General features: G+C 39.2%; 1 protein-coding gene across 10 annotated transcripts in view; it reads left to right on the top strand.

The window, feature by feature from the left end:
• Nucleotides 1–15,541, top strand: part of robo2 (roundabout, axon guidance receptor, homolog 2 (Drosophila)) — an 852,180-nt gene that overhangs the window by 748,108 nt on the left and 88,531 nt on the right. For all 10 annotated transcript variants that reach the window (XM_061972627.2, XM_061972621.2, XM_061972617.2 and 7 more), the window contains 3 exons: nt 4,552–4,717; nt 8,474–8,640; nt 12,302–12,423. In XM_061972627.2, the coding sequence (XP_061828611.1) occupies nt 4,552–4,717; nt 8,474–8,640; nt 12,302–12,423 (455 nt within the window). The remainder of the gene's footprint in view (nt 1–4,551; nt 4,718–8,473; nt 8,641–12,301; nt 12,424–15,541) is intronic.

The raw sequence follows: 15,541 nt of genomic DNA, 5'->3' as shown, positions 1-15,541 counted from the left end.
TTTTTGTTAATTTTAAGAAAATGTTAAACTACCTACCTCCTACTATTATATAAGCTTGACCGATAATAAACGGACCCAGCCTGTTTCAAAAAAACATTTGTGGACCTTCAAGATTTGTACTTGAGGACCCCTGCACTAGATCTATCGTAATACCGTTGCGATGCGTAGGTTCATTTATTATTTGTGTAAGACCACAGCTATCAGTTATAGTCTGGAGCGCCATGCACTGAGGGTCCGATGGGGTATTCATATGGATATTAAAGTCCCCCATTATGATTATATTGTCAGCGTGCGTCACTAAATCAGCAACGAACTCTGAAAATTCACTGATGAAGTCCGAATTGGGTCCTGGAGGACGGTAGATAACAGCCAGGTGGAGAGGCAGCGGTGTGACAAACCTCATAGTAAGCACCTCAAACGAGTTATATTTATTATTTAGGTTTGGGGTAAGGTTAAAGTTTTTGTTGTATATGAGTGCGACTCCCCCACCCCTTTTAATGGGACGGGCAATACGCGTTCCCGCATAGCCAGGAGGAGACGCCTCACCCAGCGCAAAGAAATCGTCTGGTTTGAGCCAGGTCTCGGCGAGACCAATGACGTCAAGATTATTGTCTCTAATGACCTCATTAACTAATAACGTTTTGGAAGATAATGATCTTATGTTTAAGAAGCCCATATTATAGGTAGTGGGCTGTTGTGAGTTTTTGTTGAAATTATCCGTAGTAGCAATATTAATAATGTTGCGTTTATTATGTGTAGTGCACTTTAAATAATTTCGACCATATCTAGGAATTGATATGACGGGAATTTTCCGATTGTTTGCTTGATGTTGTGATAAACTGAACGCATCATAACTTGCCACCTCAGTAGAGTGCATGTCTACTTCTGATAAAGCCATCACAGAAAAAACATTTCGTGAGTTGTGTATTGTTGTAAAATAATTGCTATGTGTGCAGGTATTATCCAGCCTGGCGCTGGCTAGTTCTATTTTAACTGACTTCTCACCCGGACTCGCGCTTCTTTGAGGATTAGCCTTTCGCTTTGTTGTTAGCCCCGCTCGGCATCCCCGCTTCTGCTTCCGCTCACACCGTTTACGTGTCTTCCGTTGACGGTCCCCGCTGGCACTTAACTCCGCTGCTTCAGAGGCCGCTGGATGTAGCCAGCGAAGAATCCCCATGCTAGCGAGGAGGTCGAAAGTACACTCATCTTTCAGCCTATAACGGCCCGATCTATCCACATCCAGAATCGTCTGTCGGTCGTATGTGATCACGAAGTGTCCAAGCTGTGAGCCAGCCATGAAATAGACAGAATTGACAGGTATTTTTGCCAAATCGCTCTACACTTCCAAGAGCGTCTGCAAGCCGCTGCCATCAGGGCGCCGCCATCTTGCTACAAACCCAACAATGGGAAAGTCAAAGGAACTCAGCACAGATCTGAAAAAACAAATTATTGACTTGAACAAGTCAGTAAAGTCACTTGGAGCCATTTCAAAGCAGCTTAAGGTCCCTAGACCAACTGTGCAGACAATTGTTCGTAAGTATAAAGTGCATGGCACAGTTTTGTCCCTGCCACGATCAGGAAGAAAACGCAAGCTATCACCTGCTGCTGAGAGAAAATTGGTCATGATGATCAAGAGTCAACCGAGAACCACCAAAAAGCAGGTCTGCAATTAATTGGAAGCTGCTGGAAGACAGGTGTCAGTGTCCACAGTCAAGCCTGTTTTGCATCGCCATGGACTAAGAGGCTACCATGCAAGAAGGAAGCCCTTGCTTCAGTAGCAACACCTTAAGGCTCGTCTAAAGTTTGCTGCTGATCCCATGGACAAAGATAAGACCTTCTGGAGGAATGTTCTGTGGTCAGATGAAACACAAATTGAGCTGTTTGGCCACAATACCCAGCAATATGTTTGGAGGAGAAAAGGTGAGACCTTTAATCCCAGGAGCACCATACCTACCGTCAAGCATGGTGGTGGTAGTATTATGCTCTAGGCCTGTTTTGCTGCCAATGGAACAGGTGCTTTACAGAGAGTAACAGGGACAATGAAAAAGGAGGATTACCTCCAAATTCTTCAGGACAACCTAAAGTCATCAGCTCGGAGGTTGTGTCTTGGGCGCAGTTGGGTGTTCCAACAGGGCAATGACCCCAAACACACGTCAAAAGTGGTAAAGGAATGGCTAAATCAGGCTAGAATTAAGGTTTTAGAATGGCCTTCCCAAAGTCCTGACTTAAACATGTGGACAATGCTGAAGAAACAAGTCCATGTCAGAAAACCAACACATTTAGCTGAACTGCACCGATTTTTTTAAGAGGAGTGGTCAAAAATTCAACCAAAAGCTTGCCAGAAGCTAGTGGATGGCTACCAAAAGCGCCTTATTGCAGTGAAACTTGCTAAGGGACATGTAACCAAATATTAACATTGCTGTATGTATACTTTTGACCCAGCAGATTTGGTCACATTTTCAGTAGACCCATAATAAATTCATAAAAGAACCAAACTTTATGAATGTTTTTTGTGACCAACAAGTATGTGCTCCAATCACTCTATCACAAAAAAATAAGAGTTTTGAAATTATTGGAAACTCAAGGCAGCTATGACATGTTCTTCTTTCTGTATGTGTGTGTGTGTGTGTGTGTGTGTGTGTGTGTGTATATATATATATATATATATATATATATATATATACACAGGTAAAAGCCAGTAAATTAGAATATTTTGAAAAACTTGATTTATTTCAGTAATTGCATTCAAAAGGTGTAACTTGTACATTATATTTATTCATTGCACACAGACTGATGCATTCAAATGTTTATTTCATTTAATTTTGATGATTTGAAGTGACAACAAATGAAAATCCAAAATTCCGTGTGTCACAAAATTAGAATATTACTTAAGGCTACCGGTAATACAAAAAAGGGATTTTTAGAAATGTTGGCCAACTGAAAAGTATGAAAATGAAAAATATGAGCATGTACAATACTCAATACTTGGTTGGAGCTCCTTTTGCCTCAATTACTGCGTTAATGCGGCGTGGCATGGAGTCGATGAGTTTCTGGCACTGCTCAGGTCTTATGAGAGCCCAGGTTGCTCTGATAGTGGCCTTCAACTCTTCTGCATTTTTGGGTCTGGCATTCTGCATCTTCCTTTTCACAATACCCCACAGATTTTCTATGGGGCTAAGGTCAGGGGAGTTGGCGGGCCAATTTAGAACAGAAATACCATGGTCCGTAAACCAGGCACGGGTAGATTTTGCGCTGTGTGCAGGCGCCAAGTCCTGTTGGAACTTGAAATCTCCATCTCCATAGAGCAGGTCAGCAGCAGGAAGCATGAAGTGCTCTAAAACTTGCTGGTAGACGGCTGCGTTGACCCTAGATCTCAGGAAACAGAGTGGACCGACACCAGCAGATGACATGGCACCCCAAACCATCACTGATGGTGGAAACTTTACACTAGACTTCAGGCAACGTGGATCCTGTGCCTCTCCTGTCTTCCTCCAGAATCTGGGACCTCGATTTCCAAAGGAAATGCAAAATTTGCATGGTTGGGTGATGGTTTGGGGTGCCATGTCATCTGCTGGTGTCGGTCCACTCTGTTTCCTGAGATCCAGGGTCAACGCAGCCGTCTACCAGCAAGTTTTAGAGCACTTCATGCTTCCTGCTGCTGACCTGCTCTATGGAGATGGAGATTTCAAGTTCCAACAGGACTTGGCGCCTGCACACAGCGCAAAATCTACCCGTGCCTGGTTTACGGACCATGGTATTTCTGTTCTAAATTGGCCCGCCAACTCCCCTGACCTTAGCCCCATAGAAAATCTGTGGGGTATTGTGAAAAGGAAGATGCAGAATGCCAGACCCAAAAACGCAGAAGAGTTGAAGGCCACTATCAGAGCAACCTGGGCTCTCATAACACCTGAGCAGTGCCAGAAACTCATCGACTCCATGCCACGCCGCATTAACGCAGTAATTGAGGCAAAAGGAGCTCCAACCAAGTATTGAGTATTGTACATGCTCATATTTTTCATTTTCATACTTTTCAGTTGGCCAACATTTCTAAAAATACCTTTTTTGTATTAGCCTTAAGTAATATTCTAATTTTGTGACACACGGAATTTTGGATTTTCATTTGTTGCCACTTCAAATCATCAAAATTAAATGAAATAAACATTTGAATGCATCAGTCTGTGTGCAATGAATAAATATAATGTACAAGTTACACCTTTTGAATGCAATTACTGAAATAAATCAAGTTTTTCAAAATATTCTAATTTACTGGCTTTTACCTGTATATAAATACACAGACATATATATTTTATTTTATTTTCTTTTTTTTTACAAAACTGGTTTATTTTGAACATGCTGAACAAAGTTACATTGGCGTATGTCACATGTTCACACTTGGAGGAGGACGAGGCAAAGCTTATTTTTTAATCCTAAACCTTCTCCATGTCTCAGCACTCACTTCCTGTCTTTAACATGCTTTCATACTGTGTCTTCAGGTATTAAGATGGAAGATATCACACATTGTAGAAAACATTTTGAATTGTTGTATTACAGAAGCTGGCGGTAACACGCTCACAAAGACACACGATGACAATGAGCTGCCAGGCCCGCCCTCCAATCCTCAGGTCACCGACGTCACCAAGAGCAGCGTGTCGTTATCCTGGCAGACGGGGCTGGTGGGAGCGTCACCCGTCAGCTCGTTTGTCATCGAAGCGTTCAGGTTTGTGTCACACAGTAATTGCATCGTGAGTAAAAGGCTGCTGCATTCACACTTGTGGTTTTGGTCCAGACCAATCATTTCAAAAAAAGATATTTGGTGCACATTTTGGTGCAGTTTGCTTCCTGTTGACTTTGGTGATTTTGTCATGGATGGAAAGGCTGTGCAGGAAAGTACATTTGCATCAAGCAATTCAATTACATCAATTTGAATTGAGGTTGCAAACAGTACATAGAATTTAATTCAAAGTTAAATTGAATAAATCAGTCTGATCCAATATTGATATCAAACTTTGGTCCAATATCAGCAAAAAAAGTATTGGATGGAATCTAAAATCGCCGATATAAGCTCTGAGAAGTAGTCCTGCTCTGCGTTTACTTAGGCAAAGCTGGACAGATAGTTATCATCTAAATTTCCTCCAATAAGCACACAAGGTTGTTTTTTTCTTGTGTTTTAGTCAAGTCATTTACCAAAGTAAACATGGCCACTAGGCGCTGGCAGCTACACAAAAGATGAGCACACAAGCTAGACTGATATAAGTGTCCTTAATTGAACAATATTGCGGTCTAAAACAGCATATTTGTCAATATAAACAATTATCAAATAATTATAGTTGCACATTACTTACAAATAAAAAGTTGTCAAGGCAGAAGCGTATTAGAAAGTATGCAGTAACAAACGTGTTCGCATTATTCAATTTACTCATTATGTACATTTTTAATGAATTAATGAATTGTTAATTAATATGATGACTCGATGTCGCCTAAAACTACATTCCCACATATTTTTAATTAAAGACAGCACAGATCCTTAATGGCACTTAATAATAAATACATTAGGGTTTTTAATACCTACCATTTTTTTCTGTTTGACTAATTTCGCTTGATCAAACCTTCTAACATTCCACACTACAAAATGATAAATGTATGGGGTATGATTCATGCAGATATCCTATCAGTTCAATATCGGTATCGGCCAATACTCAAGGTTTCAATATCAGTATCGTATCGGAAGTGAAAACATACAGACACCCCTTGAAGAGACTACAATTTAAATTTGTAATATTGTGTTGGCCCTGTGATGAGGTGGCGACTTGTCCAGGGTGTACCCCTTGCGCCCGAATGCAGCTGAGATAGGCTCCAGCACCCCCCGCCACCTCAAAAGGGACAAGCGGTAGAAAATGGATGGATGGAATAGACTATTTTGGTGTTTGTCAGAATTATGTTTCAGTTTATTCCATACATAGTGTATTTCGTAGAAAAAATATTACTAATAGCCTCATATACACATATTTAATTACAGACGTTATTATTAATTGACAATTAAAGACAAAAGCAGATAATTGATTTCAAACTACTGTGTTATACTTTACAAATGACAGAAAATGGTGGCAAAATTTGAAAGATTTTCCAATTTAAAATTAAAATAATAAAATTATTTTTTTTAAATGTGTTCGATTTTAGTCTTTGTAAAGTATTTTTTTTTTTTGTATTTAAGGGACAAAGGTTTTGCTTTTTTGTGACAAATTTTTCCTGTTACTTGACTATAAGGAATTTCTCTGAATTGCAATGAATTTGATTCCACTTCCTGTAATTCCAATTCAACATCTTGCGGGGGTGGAGCCAAATCAATTAAAAATATATAATTTCTCAAATTCAATTGAAATTCCGAATTTTGCGGAAACCTTATGCTTTATGCGTAAAGTAAGGACTTAAATGGGCACAACTCAACTATTCTGAAACAAAATGTCATCATCTGGGTTAAATATGGTGGTCATTTTGTACTTACCAGTTCAAAAGTGCTGTTTGCAACTTTCTTACAGTTACATTTTTCAAAGTAAAAAGGATAACAAGACCACCGCTGCTTATTGTCATTAGTGATGTAAAAGAACACATTTGTTTTAAAACTGTCTATATTTTTCACATTTACTAAGTTTATGTAAGAAAAAAAAATTTTCAGCTTGAATAAAATTATTATTTTTCCCGGGGGTCACTCACCCTGTCTCGTCCACACGCAGGGAGCTTGTGAATACATACAAAAACAGTCCAAGAAAAGCAATGAACAATTTGAAATCATGTTGTTGTTATGATAGAATATACATTCAATGACTGCTAACGCTAGCTATCCAGATCGCTAGCGTAAGCTAACAACACCAAAAGCTAATGCGCAGCATGTGTTACGTACGTACGTAGTTATATCATTATGTCCTAGATGACGTGCAGTAAGAGGGCAGGACATGACGCTTGAAATAAAATATATTGGAAATTTAACGCCCTCTAGGCGTCTGTTTAAATGTTGCATGCAGACTCTTTAACTTTCACAAAAAGCTTATAAAACATTCTTTTAAAGAGCCATTGTCACAGACACAGAGGGAGAAAGGAGAGAGAGAGCATTTCCGACGTATTTGTAGCGTTCATATTTGAGCTCAAGTGAATCAAACTGCACCAAAGTTGTCTTGCAAAAGGACCGAGACTTATCACTTGTTTGGGTTCGAATGTCCACGTTCACGTACTAGCAGAGCAAATTTAAAAGAAATAGTACAGTGGAAAAACAAGTTGCCTCTATATTGAAGCTATCATCATATATATGTGATTTATGACACCAAAAGACTTTCAAAGTTTGTGAATAAATAGATATGATCAAAATAGTATCAATATCACGAAGATTCACGAGCCATTTTGAGACACAATGAGGAAGCCAGTCATGTAATCGTGTGATGTCACGCTGGGAACCAAAGATCCCTTCCCTATCAACAACAATGCTTATCAAACAGACTTTGTGAGAGCCGACGATGATTACTTTTGGAAAAATTATGATCCAGGACCTTATATTTTTGAGCCCGAACACAAAGAAGATGAGCAATAAGTTTTAGAAGCCGAGTGATGGATGCAGTTTCATTGTGACACTAGCAAACTAACAATAGCAAACCAGAATAAAAGAAACACTTACTGCAATATTTCCACTCTCGCTGAGATGCCAACCGACGGGACGCTCACATAATTCCGTTTAGATGAAGATTCAGTTGCAATCCTCAGAGTTAAAAAAAATTTCCTGCAGGAAGTTTTTTGTGGGGTCTATTTCACCATCTTGGGGATGTGAAAGTTGACCAGTCTGTCAGACCATGGCCACATTTGGCTACTTGCAGGTGAAAGATGCATTATATATAACCTAGAATTTTCTTTTAGCAAGTTTGAGATGAAGCAAAAGTGGACGTCTGTTCAGTGTGTCAACAATAGCAGCGTAAGGTAGCATTAGCTCATTGCTATCAATGCGCTACTAAAATAGTCTGTTTGCGTTGGCGCTTATAATAACATCACTCATATTTGGTTCATTTTCAGGTCACAACATGTAAATGAAATATTGTATGCAGTTTCTGGATGTTTCTAGAGAGAGTATAATGATAAACTGCATATCTCTTTCCAATGTTTGCGTATTTCCAGTATGACTGATCTGATAACATTGTCAGAGTGCAGAAGCATTACTACTGTGATGTCAATCTTCGAAAATAGCCGAAGGTATTCGAGCGCAATATTCAAAATGGCTGACTGAATTTGTGGCATTTTGTGATGTTTTAACAGTGTTTTCACATACTTTGCGGATAGTAAATAGAATTGGATATGGTTTAATGGATACAATGAAACATAAATAAGCATATAAAGTCACCTCTTTTTTTCACTCTACTCGTACTTTAACATGACAAATGTGAACGCACCCCTTAGTAAGCGTTTTTCTCTTGAACGATGTTTCCCCTAATTGCAGCCAATCAGTGAGCAACAGCTGGCAAACCGTGGCGGATCACGTGAAAACCACCCAGTACACCGTCAAAGGCCTGCGCCCTAATACCATCTACCTGTTCATGGTCCGAGCAGTCAACAACCAGGGTGTGAGCGACCCGAGCCCCATGTCGGATCCTGTTAGAACACAAGGTACACACACACACACACACACACACACACACACACACACTGAGTAACCATCTCTATGTCTAATCCACTGATGGCATCCCTCGTTTTTGCTGAGTCTTCATTCTGCTCCCACTGATAGGGGAAGGTCAATGTAGCCGCGCCCCATCCATCCGTCGAAGTGCGATACGTATCATCCTTCTCTCGCAGTGAAATACGGCAGAACTTTGTGGAGGTCAAACTCTCCATCTCAGTCCAGCTCATTACGGCGTCCACTTAAGCAATTATGTAAAATACGCATGTCTACTTTTGGATGGCCTAAGTGAGTTACTGCTGTCCCTGCTATGTTAATGAATATAACGGGAAAAAATGACTGCCTTCCAGCTCCTAGCAGATTTTATTATAGTAGCGAGCGGGCCGCAGTCTCCTGATTACATTGATATGATAATCAGCCTCAGGCTAAATACTGTCAAGGCAAGAGTGTACTCTTCATAAAAGTAGAGTCCATTTACTTGTCTTATTCCTCATGCAGGTGATCTATGGATGTGTTTATTGACATGGGCGATAAATTCTTGCCTGATTACTATGACTATATGATTTGTGCCCTTTCTAAGTCTCAGAAGTTTTCTGGTGTGGCCTGCAACTTAAAACAACCAACAATGAGGGTGAAAAAGAGGGAAATGGTGTCGTAGCAGCCATCCGTCTTAGTGCTGCAGTCATTTTGTTAAGTAGTAGTTGCTGACAAGTGGCACAAAATGGATACAAAAATGGAATGAGGTAATGTTCATATATATTTGAGTGCCAGAAGTGGTGCAATTATTCTTGCACCCTGCCTTGTCACCTACAACATGAATGTAAGACGACCCCTTTTTTGCCAAGATGATCTAATAGATCGCAATAGAAACTACAGTATATTACTTCCGTTTTTTTTAGCATCTCTCCAGGGCCCTCATGTATTATGAGTTGAATGGATTTCCGACTAAAAAGAGACGTACGTTCAAATCCAGAAAACAACGTACAGCACGCGAGAAACAAATCTGATGCATTAAAGTGTATATTTCTTTTTTACTTTGAAATCAATTTAAAATTGATTTTAGGAGTTTGCCCAGACCCAGCCCAGGCCACGCCACCTTATAAATGCGCAAATCATATCAGAGCTGCACGCTCTGCCCAATCACAATTCCGTAGGAGGTGCTTCTTTCTCGTGATTCAAGCGAACTCTCATTGCTGTGTGGTCTCCTGGAACTGAACTAGGGATGTCCCGATCCGATATTTGGATCGGATCGGCCGCCGATATTTGCCAAAAAATGCGTATCGGCAAGGCATGGGAAAATGCCGATCCAGATCCAGTTTAAAAAAAACTCTGGTCCGTGTTTTCCAACGCACAGATTTAAATAATACATTCCACTTTTCTGCTGCTCCCTATTTCCGTTCCGCATTTTCCAGCACACCTTCAACACATCCACAGGTATATGGATTCTCACGCAGTTGCTTTTAGCTGCTGACATTGCACTACAGGCTCTTCCCACTCCTTCTTCTGTCTCCTTCTCACAGACAGCAAGCGTAACTTCTTACACACGTCACACGTCACATACGTATACGTCCTCTCCCAGCAGAGAGGTAGCAGCATGGCTAACGTTAGCTGTGATGCTAGCGCAGCCGCTAAGATGTGCGCCTGCTCAAACGTCCTCTGCGCACGGCAAATCTATGCCACGCACAAAATCAAATAAAAAAATAAGCGCATAACAATTTTCGACACACGGACACGACAGAGAAAACAGTTTTCGTCATCATTGTTCAAATATTGTAACAACTGTCGAGACGCTTATCTCCATTCGGTGCCACACGTCCATACCATCAAAATGCCGAGGCAAAAATTTCCACATCAACACCGTATGAAAAAATTAGTGATTTTTTTAGTTGTGATTTCCTTCTCTGCATGAAAGTTTAAAAGTAGCATATATTAATGCAGTATGAAGAAGAATGTTTTAATGTAGACATGCAAGCCTTGAAAGAACATTTTGAAAATCAAGACTACATTTCCTGCAAATGGGTGCATTTCTACCCTATATTTTAACTTTAGATTTATTCTCATATCAAACTCTTTTGGCTGTCTTTTTGACACTTACATCAGGCGCCCCCCTCCACACCCCTGATTATAAATAATTCAATGTGATTCTCTTGTGTGATGACTGTCTTATGATGATAGTATATATCTGATAGTATATATCTGTATCATGAATCAATTTAAGTGGACCCGACTTAAACAAGTTGAAAAACTTATTCGGGTGTTACCATTTAGTGGTCAATTGTACGGAATATGTACTTCACTGTGCAACCTACTAATAAAAGTCTCAATCAATCAATCAAAACACATAGAATCATCATACTGCTGTGATTATATGCATCAAGTGTTCATTCAAGGCTAAGGCAAAATATCGAGATATATATCGTGTATAGCAATATGGCCTTAAAATATCGCAATATTAAAAAAGGCCATATCGCCCAGCCCTAGTTTCAATGATGCCATTTCTGTTTGACGTGTATAATTTTGTCTATTTTGTGTTTATGCTTGAATAAACAGGTCAGTTTCTTGTTACCAACCATTGTGTATTATTCAAACTCCCCTAATTCAGCTGGCTAGTTGTTATCAAGAGTACTAAAACCCTTTTCAACATGATTCTGACAACTAAGTCGGCTAAATAACTTTAAACTTTAATACATGCTCGGATAGGCCAGTATCGGTCAGTATCGGTATCGGTCAGTATCGGTATCGGATCGGAAGTGCAAAAACAATATCGGTATCGGATCGGAAGTGCAAAAACCTGGATCGGGACATACCTAAACTGAACACTGGTTGAAATAAAAAAAAAGAAATGTTCGGGTCAGGAAGAAAGTGGAGAAGATGATGGATGTGCATGACCAATACAGGAGGACCGGATATAAATGTTGTGCTGCACCCCGTTTGAAAAGATAGTCGCTGCAATGATACGTAAAACTCAAGAAGAAGCGGGTGACTCTGATTAGCCTCAATATAAATATAATTTGTGTAACTTAAAACAAAATGTGTTCATGCAGTAAGTAGCCTGCTCACAGTCAGATTAGAGTTTCATGTGAAAAGTATGTAATATTTGGTTTAAGTTAAACATGCCAGTATATCACAAAGGATACGAAAGACTGTGACTCCTGCTTGATTACTCAATTTATTTAACACAGTAGAGCTCCTTTGCGGTAGCAGCTGCATGTGACACCAAGGCCGCGTCATTCCTCCAGTACCATTAGTGTGCCGCCTCCTCCAGATGCTGCTGTCCTCCCGACCGGCTATTGCATGTTGTAACAGCAATAGGTGGCAAAATGATCGCCTACATAAATTAATCGACTTCCTCACAGATATGAACATGAAGCATTAAATGCATTGGCGAAAAAGTAAATTTTGTGCCGTTGCTTCCATCTTTTTTACAATGTTGAAATCAAAGGTTGGCAAAGCCCGAATTATCACCTCTGTGTGTCGCCAAAGTATCCACAGCCTGTAAAAATGTGCGTACGTGAAGCATGAAGTTGGCATGAGGCAGCGCACATTTCCACCTCAAGTTCACTCTTGATACAACTCATCTTTGCTTGTGCCAGTGCAGTAATTGTTACTTCCACACAGTATGTACTGATGCACTGTCTCGTCCTCCTGCAGACATCAGTCCTCCAGCTCAGGGCGTCGACCACAGACACGTGCAGAAAGAGCTCGGCGAGGTCATAGTTCGCCTGCACAACCCCGTCGTCTTGAGTCCCACCGCCATCCAAGTCACGTGGACGGTAAGGCCACTTCTTCCCTGGGAACTTTTCAAACAGAATAGGACCTATTACATAAGTATTTGGACTCTGAAACACGTTTTCCAAGAAGGAATAATGAACATTGAAACTGCTGCCATTATAAAACTTGTATTAACTGTACATGCATTGTTTTAAGTAACATATTGTGCTGTTGCGTTTGTCATTGTTTCTTACCATGAACAAGAGAGCAACAAGAGTCTACCAAGTCAAATTCTGTGTGTGTTGAACGTACTTGGCCAATAAAGCTGATTCTGATTATAATATAATATTAAAAATAATTAGGGCTGTCAAAGTTATCGAGTTAACTCATCATTAATCAAAAAAAAAATATTGCATTAATTATGAACACACTTTGATTAATCATGCAATTTATTTTGACCGTACAAGTTCTTTTACCTTCACCGCTATACGATCAGTGATCAGATCAATGCATACGTCAGTACAAAAATTAATAAGGAGACTATGACTTGTGTGCTCGCTGGCAGATTTCACTCCAAAATACATCCTGAAAGAACTTTAGATAAAACTATTACCAAGTTTTGTGCAAATAAATGACATGCATTCAAATAAAACGTTTAAAAATGTTCCATGATGATATTTTGACAGTAAAATTGCACTGGGCTACAAATATTGGGGTCTTATCTTAAGTAAATTTTAATTATATAAGCGAGTACCGTATTTTTCGGACTATAAGTCGCAGTTTTTTTCATAGTTTGGCCAGGGGTGCGACTTATACTCAGGAGCGACTTATGTGTGAAATTATTAACACATTACCGTAAAATATCAAATAATATTATTTAGCTCATTCACGTAAGAGACTAGGCGTATAAGATTTCATGGGATTTAGCGATTAGGACTGACAGATTGTTTGGTAAACGTATAGCATGTTCTATATGTTATAGTTATTTGAATGACTCTTACCATAATATGTTACGTTAACATACCAGGCACGTTCTCAGTTGGTTATTTATGCGTCATATAACTTACACTTATTCAGCCTGTTGTTCACTATTCTTTATTTATTTTAAATTGCCTTTCAAATGTCTATTCTTGGTGTTGGGTTTTATCAAATACATTTCCCCCAAAAATGTGACTTATACTCCAGGGCGACTTATATATGTTTTTTTCCTTCTTTATTATGCATTTCCGGCAGGTGCGACTTATACTACGGTGCGACTTATATTCCGAAAAAGACGGTAATCACCTGTGACGAATCATGAATAATCCAAATTCTAATGTGTTTAATCTGATCAAAACAATTGGTCATTTGACAGCCCTAATAATATTTTAATATATTTAGTAATTGTGAAAAATATAAACACAAAAAAACATGTTCTGTTTACGGTTGTTTGGTATACCGGTACTAATAAAGTACCCCGGTAATAATGAATAAAAAATGGTACTATACTGCTTCTGAAAAATACTGGTACTTTTTATTTACGGACATGACGGTGCGCCCTCGTCACGTCGTGACTTTGCTGGTAAAACGAGCACACGGAGCACTTGCATGGAGAAACACTGTTGAGATAGAAAAGGGAGAATGGACGCATTTTGGCTTAAAAACTAGAGCTAAAGGTGAAGTTATAAACACTGAAGCCTTGCTATGTAAAAGGTGCTTAGCTCCTGCTCTTGTTAGTCGTGAGATAGCTAGCGGCTAACGTTCATTCACAGTTGGTAGTGTTTTAGCTACTTCTAAATCACTAATCCTCGTCTCCATGGCGACAAATAAGGTACGTTTCTTACAAGTATCATCCCTGCAGGACGAGGAAGAGCTAAACATGCATCACTACACACCGTAGGAGGATACAATAGCTAACCGCTAACAGCAAGCTAGCGCTCATGAATGTAAACAAACACCATGGGTGGCTCTACACAGACATCGACTGAAACGATACCAACTACAAGAGCCGTACATAGTCGATACTACCATGATTACCTCGATATTTTTTATTATCACTAAGTCTTTTGTCTTTTTTTATTGTTTATAAACCCATGAAATATATCCCTGGACAAATGAGAACTTCAAATATGACCAATGTATGACCCTGTTAATACTTGGTATTGGAATGATAGCAACATTTGTAGTATCACCCAAAACTTATGTAAAGTATCAAACAACAGAAAAATACATGATTATTACATTTTAACAGAAGTGTAGATATAACATGTTTAAACAGAAACTGAGCAGATTTAAACAGTGAATGAACAAGTAGATTAATAATCCATCATAATTTGACAAAATAATAACATGAGAAATTACACAATATGTTATTGCATACGTCAGCAGCCAAATTAGGAGCCTTTGTTTGCTCACTTGCTACTAAAAGATAAGTTGTCTAGTATGTTCACTATCTTATTTATGAAAAAAATATTATTTAATTGCAATAAGCAACATTTGTTTAATGTGTCATAAGATTTCCTGTTAAAATAAAGCCATTAATGACATTTGGTTGTGGTCCCCTTTATTTTGAAAAGTATCGAAATACATTTTGGTACCACGACAACCCGCGAGTTCTGTTAAATTACTAATGATAACATAAGTTTAGTGTTCTTGTTGTATTTTTTGGTTTAACAAAAGTAACTTTGAGAAAGTTGCAAATATCCACTTAGTCTTTTTGTCCATGTTTTGTGCTTCAGTTGTGCCTAAACATATTATAGATTGTTTCCTGTAAAGTAAATAGACATATTAAAAAAACGAACATCTGGTACCTCATCAGTTGTTTTTAGCACCTGGTACACTTTGACGGAAATAAATGTTTGTGGCAATAAAGTGTTAAGCAAACAGTATTTTTTCCCTGCTACGCTCGGAAGCATTTATCTTGCTTTGTTCCCCGTATGTGCAAACACTTCCATTTCCTGGCATCAGCACATTTTGTGACAAATTACAAAGCAGCTCCAGCCTCCGCTACCGTGATTTTTTTTATTATTTGTATAAATCACTCAGGCCCTGCGTGCATCTGATATTGACGCGGGGGCTTGTTTCCATTTCCAAACGAACCACATTAGCAGTTTTCCCGCTGACATGTTTATTTACCCGCGTAATAAGTCTCACCTCAGGACTCGCTGGCTAATTTAAGACTAAAGGCGTCGTGTGCTTTTT

This window comes from Nerophis lumbriciformis, linkage group LG17, assembly GCF_033978685.3.
Source record: "Nerophis lumbriciformis linkage group LG17, RoL_Nlum_v2.1, whole genome shotgun sequence".
NCBI classification, from domain to species: Eukaryota; Metazoa; Chordata; class Actinopteri; order Syngnathiformes; family Syngnathidae; genus Nerophis; species Nerophis lumbriciformis.
Note: the sequence above shows the minus strand (reverse complement) of the source record. Positions and strands in the feature narration are given on the sequence as shown.